The sequence below is a fragment of the Squalius cephalus genome, assembly GCF_949319135.1.
Source record: "Squalius cephalus genome assembly, chromosome: 14".
Taxonomy (NCBI): domain Eukaryota; kingdom Metazoa; phylum Chordata; class Actinopteri; order Cypriniformes; family Leuciscidae; genus Squalius; species Squalius cephalus.
In genome coordinates, this window is record NC_137135.1 from 27,111,077 (window position 1) to 27,130,005 (window position 18,929).

The window sequence follows — 18,929 nt, forward strand, 5'->3', positions numbered from 1 at the left end:
TCCAAATGATCAAATATCCGCTTGGTTTGGTTGGTTTCAAATAGCAGCTCCTGTCGGCTGCTATGCGACGAGAGCGTCCATTGTAGAAACAAACAACCAAGACTTTCTAACCAGCAGGTGACAGTGTCTGACTGCCGTCAACCTTCGCCTTTACAAACAACACTTCCTTCGGCAGGGTACATAAAGGCACACCTTAAGAAAAATGTGCTTTTCACTACTCCCATATGGTTTGATTGCAGAACAAAATATTTATGTTTTTATTGAACTTTGATGGAGCAACATATTTTGTGGAAATAAATCATAAAAGTGGTTAATTCTGTTTAAAAATCTTATAAATGTATGAGGTGGCAAGGTGGGCCTTTTATCCCACACATGGTGTAAACCATCAGCGTGGTGCAAAAGGCACAAATTATTGATACAAATAGGCCTACTTAGGCAAGCTAAAATATGTTTTTAATAATGTCTAACTTAATACTTGTTCAAAACAATCACTTTAGCAAAGTCTGTACTATTTTCGGTTTATTTTGATAAAATAATTAATTTTTGTTCAAGAAATAGGCCTATTACTGTCATTAACATGTTCATTTTAAAAATACAGAAGCAAAATTATTTTACAAAGTAAAGATTCTGAAAACACTGAATGAGATCCCATAATAATTTAATATACGTAGCTTTACAGTTGTAACAAATAAATATATTTGATGTAGCCATGTAAAATCAGTTTGTGTTTTTTGTAAAACAGTTGCAATTCCAATTCATCTGACTGCGAAAATGTATTATTATCCAAGAAGTTTAAAAGAAATATTTATTTATTAAACAGGCCTATAACACAAAAGGTTCTTTACATCCAGCTCTTCCTTTCTTTTTTCATCACTCTGTATTAAAACTACACTAACTATTTATAGGCTAACTTTCTGCTGAAACCATGAACTGAATGTGAAACCTCAAACCCCAGCAATTCTCTTCCATTCAACTTTTTTCCCATCCTCTTTTCCCACAGATTTACTTTTGTTTATAAAATCATTACAAATCAGCTATTTTGCCTACATTAGGCTACACTGATGTGAGCACATTCAAGTCAGATCTATCAAAATTTATACTTTTCACCTGTTTTCAACCTGCTTTGAAATTTCAAGGTAAGATTATAGGCAACACATTTGAGCCAGTGAGGGGTGTTTTGTTTAACCCCAAAAATTCTATTGTTATCTTGACCATGTTGTTTCATGTCAGGCACATAATATTATACACTGTTTCTTTCGTATCTCCCTGACCTCATTGAGAAAGGGCCGGGGCATGATGAGGATGGGCCTTAGGGTAAGTAATAAAAAAGAAGAAGAAAAAAAGTGGCTTTTGTTCCAAACTCTGAGGCGCTTGGACTCTGTTTCACTAGTTATGCAACCTGTAATACCATACTAACCTCATTGTGTTCGGGCTTCAGTCATCTCACAAAAAAACAAAACAAGAGATAGTTCATCTAAAAATGGAAATTCTGTCATAATCTTCTCACTCTCATGTCATTCCAAAACTTTCTCCTTTGGAACATAATTATATAGGCTATATGATTGCAGGAAAAAATATATGTTTTTATTGAACATTGATGGAGCAGCAGATTTGTGTGAAAATAAATCATAAAAGTGGTTTGTTTGTTTGTTTGTTTAAACATCTTAAAGGTCCCGTTCTGCGTGATCCCATGTTTCAAACTTTAGTTAGTGTGTAATGTTGCTGTTAGAGCATAAATAATATCTGTAAAATTATAAAGCTCAAAGTTCAATGCCAAGCGAGATATTTTATTTAACAGAAGTTGACTACAAAAAACGGCTCGTTTGGACTACATCCCTCTACTTCCTTCTTTAGTGATGTCACTAGAACCGTTTCTTGACTAACCTCCGCCCACAGAAATGCTCCCTCAACTCTACTGGCTACTTGCGCACTTCTTATAACTTAGGCTACTGTGTTTACTCAGCTCTTATGGTGATTTTCTGAAGTAAAACTGACGCTTCATCTTTTGTGTGATGTACAATAAACTTTATTAAACTCATCAGTACATGTTTAATCATCATTCAGACAGCAGACTTGTAGGCTATTAATAAATAATGGATACATAGCCTACAAGCAGATGACAAATACGTTATAATAACCGTAATTAAACTACTAAACCATACCTGTTTCATCTCTATACAGCACTCTGACTCTGTAGGCATTATTGTCCGACTCGAAATGAACGCCGTTACTGAGAGTTTCTGATATTATCATCATTCCGTGAGATGAATTTTTCCTGACAGACTGAGCGCGAGCTAATGAAGCTGTGTCGTCCAGCAGCAGCTCATTTGCATTTAAAGGGCACACACTGAAACAGCTCGTTTTTCTGAGCCCCAAAAAATGTCAATTTAAACATGCTGTAAAAAATGATCTGTTGGGTATTTTGAGCTCAAACTTCACATACACACTCTGGGGACATCAGAGACTTATTTTACATTTTGTGAAAAGGGGCATATAACGGGACCTTTAAAAATCTACCGCACACATGGTAAAAGCTCACCAGCATGCATGGGGCAAAAGGCACATTGATAAAAATACTAGATAAAGTAATATGTTTTTAATAAGTTCAAACCAATCACTTTAGCAAAGTTTATTATTTTAGTTTATTTAAATAATTCATTTTTGTTTGTACTGTCATTAAAATATGTTCATTTTAAAAATACAGAAATTTCTCTTTTTTTAAAAGTAAAGATTCTGAAAGCATTGAATTAGGTCCCATAATAATTTAATAAAGCTTTAGAGTAGTAACAAATAAATATGATATTTTATCATATGATATGATTAATATCATATTTTTAAATATGATGATTTCATTATAAATATGGTGATTATCTCTAAGCTGGACACCCAACTTGATATATTTACCATCTGAATCTAACCATGTCATGTCAACAAATGGAAAAGTCAACCAGCTGTTGTTGTGCTATAGTGCTTAAAAGAGAAAGTAAGTCAAATGCAAAATTTTAAGCCTATTGACCTCCATTGTTATATATATATATGTAACCCCTCAGGTCCTACTCGCCCCACTCTGTGTTTGGGCTTCGAACCAGGGCTGGACTGGGACAAAAAATCGGCCCGGGCATTTTGGCCCAGACCGGCCCACTATATGATCATAAACACCACCCATCTTTGCACGCCCTTAATTATATGCATACCAACTCCTATTCATTAAAACCACTAATGCCATGTAATGAGTGAGTATAGGAACGAGTGAGAGTTAACAGATGAAATAAGTAAAAATTTTACATTAATACAGTTGAACTATACTACACAGTGATGAATCCTGAAACAAGCTATAAGCTGCATTGGCATAGCAATACAAGTGTTTCTTACAGGATTTTTGTTAAAACTATGGTGGTGGGACCTCGGTCCTTCTAGGGGGGTTGGGGGGCATGCCCCCCCGTGAAATTTTTTTGTGCATTTTAATGTTAAATTCATCAATCTGGTGCACTTTGAGAGTTCAAAATTAAAAGCTCCAACCCATATTCAGTGTGCAAAATAAACAAAGAAAAATTCGAACCTCTTTTAGTTACAGTGTCTATTTACATTACACCTACTACATAATAATAGTTATAATATTAATCCAATGACAGTAATAGCCATATTTTGTAAAACAAATGCACTAAAAAATAAAGGAAACTTTCATAATTAGTTTTGTACCAATTTCTATACTTGAAAGAGATAACACATGATCTTTTATTTTGACGCAAACTGCATCAAGCTTTTATTTTGGCGGAAAACATGGTTTACAAACGCCTCTCATTAAATTTCTAGTGAATTGTCAACTATGCAGATGTCATGTGGAAATAATCTGTAACTGGGTTATGGGTTCCTACACTCATGACATGGCCTAAGTGTTTTGAAAGTAGTTCTGCTTACCGCAGGCTCTACACTTTCTCATCTCTCTCCTGATCCTCCTCACTATCATCATCTGCCGCTGGAGCTGATGAAGGTCAGAAAACATATTTTGACACAGTTTACAGTGTCTGCTTTAAGGACCTGTTTCTATTTTTTCACGCTATTTCTCTGCACATTCCTTGCGTTTCTTCTCCATCTCGCTGACTATTTTGACAGATACACACTGACACTGCTGCACGCTCGCTCACTCGTTTAAAGTTGTGATTGGGCCAGCCCAAGTGTCAATCAAGAAAAGAGCCAATGGGCCGCTGATCTACGTGCTTCATGGGCTGGTCTGTCAGAAAGAAAAAAAACTAACACTGACTTTTTTTGACCAATGCATTACACCGGCACAAACCCAGCGCCGCCAATTAAGCAAAACAAAACAAAACGAATGGGCCGCCGATGTACAAATTTTATGGGCCGTTAAAAAATAAAAAACAATAATAATAAAAAGTATGTATGAGTATGAGATGTATCGGCCCAAAAAGCACGTCGGCCCACCGGGAAAATGCCCGGTATGCCCAATGGCCAGTCCAGCCATGCTTTGAACCATAGTCTCTAGTGTCAGTTGCTAGTGCACCTCTTGAGATCAGGGGAGTGAGGTTCACCAGCACAGCTTACACTCACCCTCCTAAACCTCATTCCCATCCGGGTCACGGCACCAATGTAACCCCTCAGGTTCTACTCACCCCACTCTGTGCAGGCCTCGAACCCGGGTCACCAGGGTGGGAGGTGGGTGCACTAACCGCAGTCTCTAGCAGTCTTTCCCAGTGCGCCTCTTGAGATCAAGGGAGTGAGGTTTACCTGCACAGCTCTCACACCCGTTATATACACACACACACACACACAATGGAGGTCAATAGGCTTACTTTTTTTGTTTTTTTGTTTACACCATTCTTCAAAATATCTTTTGTGTTCTGCAGAAGAAAGTCATTCAGTTTTGGAATGACACAAGGTTGAGTAAATGATAACAGAATTTTTATTTTTGGGTGAACAATCCCTTTACGTCTGATGTATTTTAAAGGTTATAAATGTATAGTCAATACAATATGAACTGCAATATTTGGTGGCCAAAAAAATTACTGATACATTTTTTTTAAACATATTTTATGTATAATGTTTAAAAATAAAGACCTTGTTGACAAAATTCAGTTATCTTATCTCTTTTTTAATACTAATAATAGCCTATATTAAAAACGAGGCATAGAAGGTCTACGTGTTTGTCCCGTTATTTGAGTTCAGTGAACTCTCAACAGTAGGCCTACTTACATCAACACGTCTGTTGTTCACTGTGGTGTTACACAAAAGCTGATGCCGTGATTATTAATTGAGCTGTCATGGCACTCACATTAGAAAAAAAGCGGAGCTGAACTTCAAATAGCGTGTCTGTGATGTGAATGTTGTGCTCATTTACGGCGTCCGGTTCATTATTGATCCAGCGCGAGGACGAGAGAGGCTGTGAAGAGGTTTTGAAGAGCTTATGTAACGGCTAATATCATCGCAAGGTCTTTAATTACGCGCAAGCACTTCTCATCTTTTCACACTTCAGACTGTCCTCCCCCTACACACACACACACACCCATATAAAGGCCGAGCCCCGCGAACTGAAAGCAGGCATTTGAGACAACCTTCATCCGTGGGCACTTCGTCAGCCCGGGCACAGCCTCCTCCTACCACTCCATCGTACACGTCTCGTCAATCTCAAATCAGAATGCCTCCCTACGAGAAATCCATGGAAATTATGCCTTTCAAGCAAAGGAAGTGCCTGGGTAGGTCATGACTTCACAACAACATTCAACTTTGAGCATTTTACTAACTCCTATACGTCGCTTGTTTTGCATTGTTGGGAATGTTTTATTGGCTAATTTTATGTTTTCTACCTTTTATGCTTATCTTTTTAGCTAAAGACAATTTCCCACAGTGCAGACAAGTTGCTATTTAGGCCTCTTTCTCATGTTATTTTCTTATTTGTTCTTATTGTTTTATATTTATTTTAAGGAAAGCGATTTTCAATTATCAGAAAATAAAAAAAATGTGTTCTTCAAATGTAGAAACAAGAAAAGATGAAGTCTGCACTATTCGGTCTAAGTTCCCCAACAAATTACCGGTGAGATGCCTTTTTGAATATGAAATGTTTAAACAGCAATAAAACAGTGGCTATTGTAAACCTTATAAATTGTGTTTTGTATTTTAGGTAATTGTGGAGCGATACCTTCGGGAGACAAAGCTTCCCCTACTGGACAAAACCAAATTTCTTGTCCCATATGAGCTGGCATTAGGGCAGTTCCTCAGTCTGCTCAGGTGTGTAAACTCTCTTTCTCAAATATAACAGTAGATGCAGTTTTGGTCTTGTCATGACTGTTTATGCAGCAGAGAATGAGTCAATGCTTGTTTTCGTAAGTCAATGTTGAATACGTGTTGTGTGAACAGTGAATCATGTATGTTTTGCCCGGCCACGTTGTTTAGGTCCTTGGATGTCTGCTATGAGGCACCGCCTTAAGTTTCAGGCACTTTCAAGCTATTCTTTTCTGTAATGCCAATTTTCTGTTTTGCTCTTTCTCTTACAGAAGTAAGATAGCGCTAGAGGCATCTCAAGCTCTGTACCTACTGATCTCAGGAAAGAACATGTCCTGTTTGTCAACCAGCATGGGAGAAGTTTATTCACAGTTCAGAGACCCCGATGGCTTCCTCTACATAACCTATGCATCCCAGGACATGTTTGGGTGAAAAGAACCTCCAAAACGTCCATGTGACACAGATCACCTCGCATAACTCCAGACGGATGCCTTTCTGAGATCATAACGCACTATTGCTGCTATAAATGAAGACTCTCACTGTGCATTACACTTAAATCCACACAGTCCACCAATCACACCTGGCCGAGAGGACTCTTCTGACCTCATTTCTCAGTAGTTTAGATTTCTTTGAGGCTAATGTTGAAGTAAAATCAGTAGTTTTGAAAGAGGTTACAACTGAGCCGTGTAATATGAAGAATGATGGCACTTGCGCTACTCTTCAAGCTGCTCAGTTATGAGGCTCTGACACAAAAAAGGATGTCCTGTCCCTCAAAGGACCTGGGATGTCCTGTTACAATGAGACTGGGTTTGTTCGATGCTGGTTTTCTCTCTGTGCTCTTTCTGTGACTGCGTGTCTGTTTCTCTAAAACAAACACAGAGGAGACGGATAAACAAACAACTATTTGAGCACCTACTCTGGAATGAAAATGAGTGCAAACAACACAGTCACTATGTACTCTGCTTCAACTGCGGTTTATCCTCAATAAATCAGTTTAGTTCTTTTAATTGAATGTCTGATTTTATTTGATTTAATGTACAGTATTCTGTTAACGTGGTTTATTCTGTTCAACAGGGCACTAAGATTAACATAATAGTGACATGTACCATCAAAAAAGTGGTAGGGACCTATATTGCTTATTTGTCATTTGGTTATTTCTAAGTACAGTTAGAATAAATGTGGCGAGTGAGTGACACAGCAGTGAAGCAATTCTCTGCTAAACATCTGAGTCAGTGCTTTTTAGTTTCACACCTCTTCTATAGATGCATCACCTTCTTACACATGGCTGTTATTAACCAGCATCTCTAATAGAAGGGTTTAGGTTACTGTGTCAGTAAGCAGTCACATGGGGGAGGTGCTAAGCGGGACTGGTCTAAAAGATTATATAGCTATAAACAATTTAAAAGGCTGTTAATTGCTTATTAGTGTCCCTCAAAATGCAACTATGACCGCATACTTTATCCTTATCTAGCAAAGTGGTTTAATTTAAGATTAAGTGCAGCAAATATAGGGTGAGTTGAGGGTGGTAATTTTAAAACTTTCACATCTGCATTCTTACTGTCACTTAGGACATTACTGGGAACTTTAGCACCTTCCTGTCAAGTGTGTACTGAGAGCAGAATGCATTAACTGAGAAATGACAATGAGAAAGTTCAAAGGGTGCTAAATTGAGGTCTGTATAGGACAGAATGCACATATCGCTGCCAAAACAAAGTACTGGTATAGTTATATACAAACATACACTATTGTTCAAAAGTTTGTTTTTGAAAGAAGTATCTTATGGTCACCAAATGCTGCACTTATTTGATCAAAAATACAGTAAAAACAGGAATATTGTGAAATATTACAATTAGGGCTGGGAAATGATTAATCGCGATTAATCGCATCCAAAATAAAAGTTTGTGTTCACATAATATATGTGTGTGTACTGTCCATAATTATTTTGTATATATATAAATACACACACATGCATGTATATATTTAAGAAATATTTGCTTAAATATACTATATATATATAATTTGTATTATAAATAAATATAAATATTTTATATATAAATAAAAAAAAATTCTTAAATATTTACTTCCATGTGTGTGTATTTATATATAAAAAATAATTATGCACAGTACACACACAAATATTATGTGAACACAAACTTTTATTTTGGATGCGATTAATCATTTCCCAGCCCTAATTACAATACAATTATTTTTATATATTTTAAAATATATTCCTTATGGCAAAGCTGAATTTTCAGCATCATTTCTCCAGTCACATGATCCTTCAGAAATCATTCTAATATGCTGATTTGATGCTCATAAAACAATTATTTTTATTATTCAATGTTGAAAACAGTTGTGCTGTCTAATATTATTGTGGAAATCATATTACATTCTTTTTAACGTGATTCTTTGATAAGTTTTTACTGTCACTTTTGATCCATTTAATGCATCCTTACTGAATAAAAACATTAATTTCTTACTGGCCCTAAACTTCTGAGCAGTATATCAAAGATAAGCATGTACCATCTTTAGATGCATCTAAAAGAATTATCTTGAATAATGTAAACAAATATTTTAGACGTACTAAAAAAAAAAAAAAAACTCGATCCAGTTGACAGTGAGGGATCAATTTTAAAAAAATGAATGGGTGATTTTATTTCCAGCCACATGTGTTGCAAGAGGGTTCACGTTACACTAAACTAAGAAAGTAATAGTCAGCTGCATGGGAAGGAAAAAAAATCTGTGATCAATTCCCAATAGCTGCTAAAGAAAACAAGACGCTGTACAGTGCAGCACCTCAACATGCCTCAACATACCAACTTAATGAGCAGACGCTGTCATTGCATTACTACATTCCAAAAAGAACTCAGTTTTTCCACTCAAATTCAAAAGCTCTATCGATGCAAGTACATAGTTCTGTCAGCACTCATGAAAGCAGACGACAGATATTTGTACACATCTTTCACAACTGTTAATGCTGGTGTTTGTTTCCAAAGATTTCACTACATTTTGCAATTTGTAGTGTCCCTAAATGCAGAAAACTCAGTCTTTGAAGCACATGTTTACAAATAAACTTTTATTGGTCAATGAAATTTCTGCATTCAAATGAAGGTGAGGGTTTCAGATCACAATCCCAATAGAAAATAAAGATACAGCCTCAAAATTACAGATTACGTAAACTGATATAGTTTAGATTTTAAATCAGAAAACAATATTACATTTTCAAAATTGAAAATACAAAATACAGATATAATAGCTTTAAAGAAAAAGAATAAGTTAAGGACGTTTTGCAAAAAAACAACAGCAATTATGTTTGGATATATATCATATATGGAATATTTTTCACATTTTTGTTTCTTTAAAGAGCCCCCTTAACATCCTCTTTGCCTGCTGCTTTACGACCTCAATCCAATGTCCATTAAACACAACGGTACCATAGAAGTTTTGAAATCAGTTTAATTTCTTTCTGTGCTCATAGTGGTTTCTCCATTTCTACGCCATATTAAAAATTAAGAAGAAGAAAGAAAAAGTCTCTCACTGGCACATAAGTTCTTCTTGGTTTGACCTCTCAGTCCTATCATTCTAAGCCAAGCATTTTTGATTTATAACCCTTCCTACAAATCTATGTTTAAGACAGAAATCCAGTTCCTGATGACAAGTTAGTTAACTGAATGGCCAAAATGGCTTGGGCAATTTGTAATGTAGCTGAGAACCACTGAGATCCAATCAACTCAAGCCGGCTCCTCAATTCTGCTCCGCCCGTTTGGAAGGTGGCACAAGGTGAGCGGGCAGTTTAGCTGGAAGCTCATGCCCCTCTAGCTTTACCTTGATCAGGTGATTCGCCAGCGCAAACTCTTCATCGTCCAGGTAGCCATCTTTGTCAACATCTGCCAGAGTCCAAATCTTTCCAAGCACTGTGTTTGGCAGCTTGGACTTCACCAACTCCTTCTTAGCCGTGGCACCAGATACCTTCCCATTAATTGGCGAGAGGGTGTAGAATATTTCGTCATAGGATGGCTTATCACGGCCCACGATCCACTCCAGCTCATCAATGCCTTCCCCTGCACCTTCTCCATACCCGTGACCAAACGGCCCGTTCATGGTTCCCTCAAACGCACCACCCTTCACTGACTGGCTGGGCATGGCGGCCTCCTCCTTACGGACCAGCGTCATGAGCTTAGCAATGTCATTCCCTAGCATGTCTTCCACTGCCTCCATTAATTTTGGCTTCATGACAGGGAATTTGGTGAAGTCCTGAGCAGCTAGCAACTCCTGTAAAGAAAGATTGTGTTGTTTTTATGAAAAAGCTCTTTATAAAACTTGAATTTATTGGATAAAAATGTATAGCTTCATACCTGCATTTTCTTTAGGTGAGGAAAGTCTCCTGGTGAAATGTTGTGCTCTTTCTGAATCTTTTCATAGATTGCACCCAGGTTGGCAATAAGCTCTTTCTTTTTTGAGTCTTTGCCAAATACACTCGGCATCTCTTTCTTCAGAGAACTGATAATGTAAGCATGTACCTAGAAGAAAAGTATTCAGTTGACTCAAATTAAATACAAGTAGCATTTGTGCAGTTTAGCATGTCAAAACTACACTTCTCACAAGTATCAGGTTCCTTCATAAAATGAAAATAATCTGTGAGATCAAAATCCTGTACACACTCAATGGGGATTAAAGTTCACAAAAGTGTCCAGGTATTTTCGTGGATCATCTACAAAACAATATAATATATTTATTTTACACTAGCTCTCAAAAGCTTGGGATTGGTAAGATTTGGTTTTGAAATAGATCTATTATGGTAACCACCTGCAATATTTTCTAAATAATAATAAATAAATAAAAAAGAGTCAGAATTGGAATAGAGTAAAATATTAATTAAATATTTGATACAATAATATTTAATTAAAAAATTAACAACTTATTTCTATTTTAATATATTTTAAAATATATTTAGTCCTGTGATGACAAAGCTGAATTTTTACATGATTCTTCAGAAATCATTCTAATATGCTGATTTGCTGCTCAAGAAACAGTTTTTATTATTATCATCAATGTTGAAACCAGTTGTGCTGCTCAGTATTTCATAGAAACCCCGATACCATTTTTTCAGGACTCCTTAATGAATAGAAAGTTCAAAATAACAGCATTTATTTAAAATCGAAAAAATAAAAAGTCTTTACAGCCACTTTAATTCAATTTAACGCATCCTCCTTGCTGAATATAAGTAACAATTTCTTAAAAAAAAAAAAAAATCTTGCTGATTCCCAAACTTTTGAGCTGTAGTGTACATGTGCAAAAATGTCAGTTTCACCTTAGCGAGACGTGCTCTTTTAATCAGATCATTGAGCTTCCGTAGGGCAGCATTCCTGGGAAGACTTTGAATATCGCTGAAGAGGTCCTTCTCCTCCGCTTCAAACAGCTTCCTGTTATCTGCGATCAGAAGTGGCTGAGCCCAAAATGAGCCGATATACACTCGGACCACCTCGGGGGTGTTTATGATCTTCCCCAGTGACCACATGAGGGCACCATACACCCTCATCAGCTGCTGGGTGCTGATCTGGTCAGCTTTGTTCAGAACCACACGCATCTTGTCCTCGTGGTTTTTCAGGGCCTTGATCACCTCTGAGAACTCATCAGAGATGTCCAGCTTGTGGGCATCGAAGAGCAGGATGATTCTGTCCACTCGTTCGGCGAACCACTCAAGAACTGCTGCAAAGTCATAGCCTGAAATTGAGAGAAGATACAAAGAGGTGCATTAGATTGGGTCCTAAATCAAAGCTCTGGAAAGAGGAAGTCAGCAGGGCTGCATGCAACATGCTTTATTTTAGAAAAGGAGGTCAGGGATAATGGGTTTGATTAGCGGCAGCGTCATCTGATCTCAGTGAATTCAGATAAACAGCAACTATAAAGCTGTGTATTCAGAGAAAGGAGATCTGCTGCCTGTGAAATCCCTGGTGTCTCTGTACGTGAATAGAGAGTCACCTATTGTCATCAAACTTTGTCATTATTTCCTTTTTCTGTAGAGAACCAGTGGCAGTCCTGACCTTTACATTTTCAAGTAAAGAATATTAAACAATTATTATATTAAACAAAAATGTGCCAAAGAAAATACCAAAGCTATTTTTAACCTACAATGATTGTGATACATTTTTTTTTTAAATTCATGCAGAAAGTGTCAAACTCTAAAGACTTGAATATAATGAACTATTATTAAACAAAATCAGCAATCAGGCTGTCAGAACAATAAAAAAGTCAATATCGATAAGAGGTGGATTTGAATAAAATCAATAAATTGTTTATATTTATTTTTAATTATTACATTTATTTCATTTAGTTCTAACATTTTAAATAAAAATGAACCAAAGAAAAAGACAAAACATTTTTAACAATGCACTAATTCAGTTGCACTGAAAATCTACAAGCCCCCTCACAGTTAGATTGGGGATTTTACTTCTGACCCAGGAAAACATTTATGAAATTCAGAAAATTCACATAATCAAAAAAAGAGATTGAAAACATTCAGTGAGAGGTGCTTCTGGGAAACCTGCTAACATTTTCAGAGAAAAATCTCACATGACCCTGTACCACACAGGAACTTTTAGTTCCACATTTTATAAACTCAATGTCATTTCATGACCCTTTTTCCAGCAATTCAGTGTAAACACCTTCACACACAGATGAATACCAGTTGCGATAGTAAACGCAAATGGCAAGATGACATCATAATAGCAACCCACGGCAACACTAGAGCACAAAGGCTGTTTTAGCTGCAGTCAGACAGAAATGCTCAAACAGCCTTTCATGCTTAATCCCACACAGCCACAACTGTGACACATTCTGCTGTGTCTCTACTGGGACTAGTGGTGTGGAAGCCTCAGGGTCTGGAGCATGACTGCTGCGTGTCTATGGTATGCTGGAGCACCTTGATCTCAGTATCTGGTTACTGTCTCCGCTGGCCCCAGAGAGGACAAAAGGATGGTCACATGGCTCTTGAGACATATGCTGTAACAATGCCACATTTCTGTTTCTTAACAGCTGTCTCTTTGTAACGTTGCTATCTGTATCTACAGTCGTACTCTGCAATGAGTTGACATCTGAGCCAACTCAGCATTTCCTTCTGACTCTTCCTGTTCACAGCTGAACGAGAATAGAGCGCACATCAGATAGTGACTGTGTGGAATATCGGACAACTCATGCAAGCTACCAGTCATATGATAATAAAACACTTCTCGACCCACAAAACCTTTGTAGTGGTATAAAAAGAGGAAACTGGGAAGTGGGAACAATGCGGTCAGGACTATATTGGCACAATAGTTTTTCCCTTTTAACATCAGGCCAGTTCGACTGTTTGTACATGTGGAAACAAACTTGCCTGAGCAGCTCTGACATCCTGTTTTATTTTTGTTACATCTTCATTTAATGCAGTACAGCATAAATGACTATTATTAGGGGATAAAAGATATTCAAATCCTTCCTGTATTAAGGAAATCCACTTAGGATTTCACACAATAGGGCGTTTAGGAAAGGATGTCAGACTTGTTTTACTCGCTTTTCTTCTTTCAAAAATAAACAAATGTGAATTTACATGAGGTCATAATAAAGTCAAACTCCAAAGATTTGCATAGGATCAATGCAAGTATTACGCTAAAAATCACTGACTGATAGATTCATACAGGAAAGTCGAAATGAACTAAAGAAGAGAGCACAAGTCCTATAATTATGTGAAGTGACAAAGAAGAAAGAGCAGCAAAATAAATTTATGATTTAAAATGTGAGGGTGTATAAAATTAAAAAACATTGATTATATTATTATCATTATTAAATTATCATGATTTTTTAAAAATATTTTAATTGATGTAACACTTTAAAATAATAAAATATAATAAAAAATAAAAATAGAATAATGTAATTTTTATTGTTTTATTATTATCATTATTAAATGAATGTGTAAAAATAAAATGAGCCAGAAAGCACCCAAGGCTGCTGACCTCTGCTGATCCTTTGTTTCTCCCCTGACAGAATGCCTGGAGTATCGATGATACTGATGCTCTCCAAGACGGGGTTGTTTAACTGAGCACACATGAACCTACAGGTACATGGAGAGAGAGAGAGACAGAGAGAGTGTCAAACACCGTAACAGGTTTGGTAAGATTTTCCAAAGCCAAAATATAACACTGTTCTCCTTCCCTTCTTCTTTTCTTTTTTTCATTGTCTGAAGAACCATTAAGAGCAAAAGTAAAAACGTTTGACAAACAGATTTTATTAAAATGGGGGGAATAGCAGCAATTTTAAAAACCACACAAACAGTTTACTTCCTTCTGTAACTACATAAATGTTTCAGTAAGCATGAGAACGGGACTGAAGTTGAAATCTCGAAATGCTGTAATAACACAATGAACTTTGGCTATACAAAGACAAAGACACAGACTGTTTACAGTGATTTACAGTCTTTTTCTCTGTCAGCCTACAGCACTGCCCAGCTGCTTACTATTACGCGCATGCGAATCTCTGTCACAAGGCTGATGCTTACAGCTAGAACTTTCTTAAAGGGATAGTTCACCCAAAAATGAAAATTCTGTCATCATTTACTCACCCTCAAGTAGTTTCAAACCTGTAAGAATTTCTTTTTTCTGCTGAACACAAAAGAAGATATTTTGAACCAAACAGTTGATGGACCCCATTGACTTCCATAGTATTTTTTTTTTTCCTACTATGGAAGTCAATGGGGTCCATCAACTGTTTGGTTACAGACATTTTTCAAAATATCTTCTTTTGTGTTCAGCAGAAAAAATAAATTCTTACAGGTTTGAAACAACTTGAGGGTGAGTAAATGATGACAGAATTTTCATTTTTGGGTGAACTATCCCTTTAATGAAGCATAGAAACCACTAGAACAAACCTGTTACCCACAGACATCAAGAACAAAACACTAAGGGGTAATAGGATATAATAGGTTCCCTTAAAAAAAATAAAAAAAACACCATATATGCAAAATATTCCTCAAGCCATTGCAAAACTGTCAAAAAAACAAGGAGGCTTCATGATCACATTTCACATTTCGTGATTTTTTGTGTCATCTAATAACAAACTTTAAGTAACAATAACTTAAAAAGGACAGAACATGCACAACTAAAGCCCTTTTTTACCAGGCCAAAAAAATAATAATTCCTGGAAGACAGTGTAAGGTCATAAACTGGGCTGATAAATCACCAAGTATCTCTCTCAGAAAGAAAGGATAGGCAATCTTCTCCCTTTTTTTTATTAGAATATTCACATTACATATTATATAATGTTAATATTCTACACACTAAACCTTTTCAGACAATTCCCTCGTTCTGAAAAACAGAGGATGTTTTAACATTACAATATGCCGGCGAGTTTCACATTGTGAAATATTCAAAACTCTGACACATGGAACCAGTTTACACTGCTTATTTCATAATGACCACAAATAATCATGTGACCAACACCAAAAGTGGGAAAAAGGGGAAATATCTTCAGAATGAAATACTATTATTATTGTATTGTGGGTTTTATGGTTCTCTGTTTGGGACCAAATATTTATTTCTGCTGAATTAGCCTTGAACCTTTTTCCACTAGCATATGGCAGGCCACTGGTAATCCCAGCCAATTTCAATCCGCTTGTGTAAACTCAACACCTGACACACACCACCCAGAAATCTGTTACAGCTATTGTACAGTCAACGTGGAAATCGTTCAGACTGGCATCACTGGGGGTAAATGTCCTGGTTAGGTGTTGCCTCGTGTACTGTAACGGTGTGATGGGAGGGAGTTTAAAAAGTTAGTTTGGAAAAGGAGACGAATAGACGAACAACTCAAGAAAAATTCAAGTTCAAGACCTTTGTCTGTGTGACATCTGCTCTCAGGATATGCAATGATGACTCAAACACACACAGATGGAAACGATGACACAACTCTATAGAAAGCGAATAATGACTGAATAATTGTGAGATCATAATTAAAAACAAATGGATACAGTAAAGCTTCTTTTGTCCATCTATTAAGTTACTTAAAATACATTCAAATGTAATTATTCTAAAAAGTCTTACATCTATTTTATGATGAACGTTCACAATGAACATTATGAAAAAATAAATAATTTTAAGCAGTGAAGCAATTATTATTATTTAAAACGAAGAACTATTCACCACTGTTCTATTTACCAAAGTCAGTGTGGCATAACCAAGAAGCAGAAAGGAAAACCACGTGACAGGAAAACCATAAAACAAACAGAGAGGACCCTCATGATTTGGTTGTCATATACATAATCATATTTTATATATTTCATATAAAATGTATGTGTTTTTATGAATAGCCAATTATTATTTGAAAAGCCAGTTTTGTTCAGGTCAAAAGAAGTAATCATACGAAAATCTAATGATTTTTGAAAATAAAATATATACATTTTTACTTCATGGTTACAAAAAAAAAAGGTACACCAGTACTTTTTACTTAACTCTTATATTACTTAATGTTTTTAGAGTCAAAATATTTGTAGAAAATCTATGAATGGTTTGTTTTTGTGGTCAACATGAACTAGCAGATTATCTCAATTTGTCGTGTCAAACATTTGTCACTGAACTTTAACTGAGATGCTCAAGTCTCAGTATTTGTTAGAGTCAGAGAAGTGCTACGCACTTTAGCGTATTTCCTGATTCATTACCATACGGTAATTGCCTAAGCTTACCTACTACCACACCTGTCATTTCATACAGTGACAATTGAGGTATTTATCGATGGACCCTCTTATGCTACATAATAAATGGAGTATTACCTATTGAGGAAAGCGTTACCAAAGGCGTTGAGTTTTCGGAAAGGCTTTTTTGGATCGACAACCAGCGCATTGCCAGGTATCATGCCTTCCTGATCACCGTGCATAACCGCTATGAAGGAATCCGTCGTCGGCTCGGGGCCTATTCTCATCCCGGGGAAATCCTGCTCCATTAAATGCCTAATGAAGGTGGTTTTCCCGGTCGAGTACTGTCCCACCAGCAGGACCATGGGCTTGTTATCAAAGTCAGCATCTTCTAAAGCCGGTGAATGGAAGTCGTGGAAATGATAGGAGTCCTCTAAAGGAAAGAGTTTGGTGCGGTAGAGGCGCTTCAGTCCATCCGATACGTTTTGGAAAAGATCTGGGTCTTTCTTCCCTTCTCTCTTGGACCAGCTGAACATGATGGTCGTTATGCGACGATTCTAATTCGAAAGGAAAAAACTCGAATCTGCGTTCGAACCAAGGCGACGTCCTGTCGAAAGTTTGACTGTCCCACCCCTGTACTACAGTCAGTTAGTCAGTCACCTCTGCGTATGACTAGCAGCACTTCCCTTTTTGGCAAACCCCTGAACTGTAATGCAACGCGTATATCTGAGGCTTGTTGCAACACTCTTCTAGGACCGTGCGTCGTTTAAAGTTGCAGTAATTCTATTCTAATCGGATCGGATCTCTTCTGAACTTTCTGCATGTATCTAAACCGTGTTTTGCATGTGGAACTTTTATACTTCATAATAAAAGCCTCGATTTCGTTAAAACAAACTATGGAATTTATTCTTGTTGAAGTACCTAAAGCATTAATATGAGGGCGGATAGCATTAGATCACGCATAATAAATACATTCTTGAAATAAGATCGCCAGTTATGGAACATAAGGACCGAACCACTGTGGCTACGTGGCTCTTACGAATCCTGAATGAATCTATTTTTTTTTTTTTTTTTTAATAATAATAATAATAATAATAATTAAGAATCTAGTTAATATGGATGTGTTTTTTTTGTCATGTTTTACGTTACTATTCTGTAAAAAAAAAAAAAAAAAAAAAATTCAATAAAGAAATACATATTTTATAAAAAAAAAAATATTTCACTTTCATTGAGTCAGGAATATCAGGGCATTTTGGTTACTCAGTTTGAACAGAAGAAAATGTGCATTTTTCCAACGTTTTTCAACATTTACACCACCTAGACATATCCATTAAGACTAAATAAATAAATAAATAATAATTCAGAAATTCATAACGTCACTAAAAATTAAACCCGAAAATGAGTTTGCCTACTTAGATAACAGTGGACCCTTGTGGACACAAGTGGCAATTACACTCTAAACATCAGCATACTTGTACTATTCCTATCACAGAAAGATATGGTGAAAGTAGTATGAGTAGTATACTAGTATGCAGTTCTGAACTCAGCAAAAATTCTTCTGCTGCCAGTTTCACAGCACAGTAGAATACTGTAGTAGAATATTTCCTTTACTACAACTGACAGCACTCTCATTAATACTTTATAGTATTTTATTGTTAAATAACACATGTATATATTTATTTCTAAATGCATTTACAAACCATGTTCTTGTATTACCAATGATGTCACATATTTGTAAATGTATACAAATGCATTACAATTGATACATTATAGTAATGTAGATGATAACTTATGAAGGAACAGTTCAATGTGCAGGATAAGGCATGGAGGGGGTAAAGGATTCATAGGCACATGCAGCACTTCCGGCTTCCGTCACATGTGACTCTCTGCAGGTAACAGCTTCTCCACTGGCACTTCAATAGTTTTCCACGTGGAGTGGCTGTTACACCCAGTGAGCACCAGGAGCAGCTCTTAACACGGTCTATGCTTGTCCAACGTCCAACCAATTTTATTCTGTTAATAAAGATAAGAGATCAAC

At 36.4% G+C, this 18,929-nt stretch overlaps 2 protein-coding genes across 2 annotated transcripts; one reads left to right on the top strand and one right to left on the bottom strand.

Annotated features, from left to right (window-relative positions):
• Positions 1-5,557: 5,557 nt before the first annotated feature.
• Positions 5,558-8,145, top strand: map1lc3cl (microtubule-associated protein 1 light chain 3 gamma, like). The gene is made up of 4 exons (XM_079893038.1): positions 5,558-5,708; positions 5,991-6,046; positions 6,134-6,240; positions 6,507-8,145. Exons 1-4 carry the CDS (start codon positions 5,651-5,653, stop codon positions 6,664-6,666), a joined length of 381 nt encoding a protein of 126 aa, XP_079749164.1. The 5' UTR covers positions 5,558-5,650; the 3' UTR covers positions 6,667-8,145.
• Positions 8,146-9,289: 1,144 nt separating this feature from the next.
• Positions 9,290-17,736, bottom strand: ehd1a (EH-domain containing 1a). Its single transcript, XM_079892232.1, has 5 exons — positions 17,030-17,736; positions 14,223-14,320; positions 11,546-11,958; positions 10,590-10,754; positions 9,290-10,506 (listed from the first exon to the last, which is right to left on the bottom strand). Exons 1-5 carry the CDS (start codon positions 17,425-17,427, stop codon positions 9,979-9,981), a joined length of 1,602 nt encoding a protein of 533 aa, XP_079748358.1. The 5' UTR covers positions 17,428-17,736; the 3' UTR covers positions 9,290-9,978.
• Between the last annotated feature and the right edge of the window lie 1,193 nt (positions 17,737-18,929).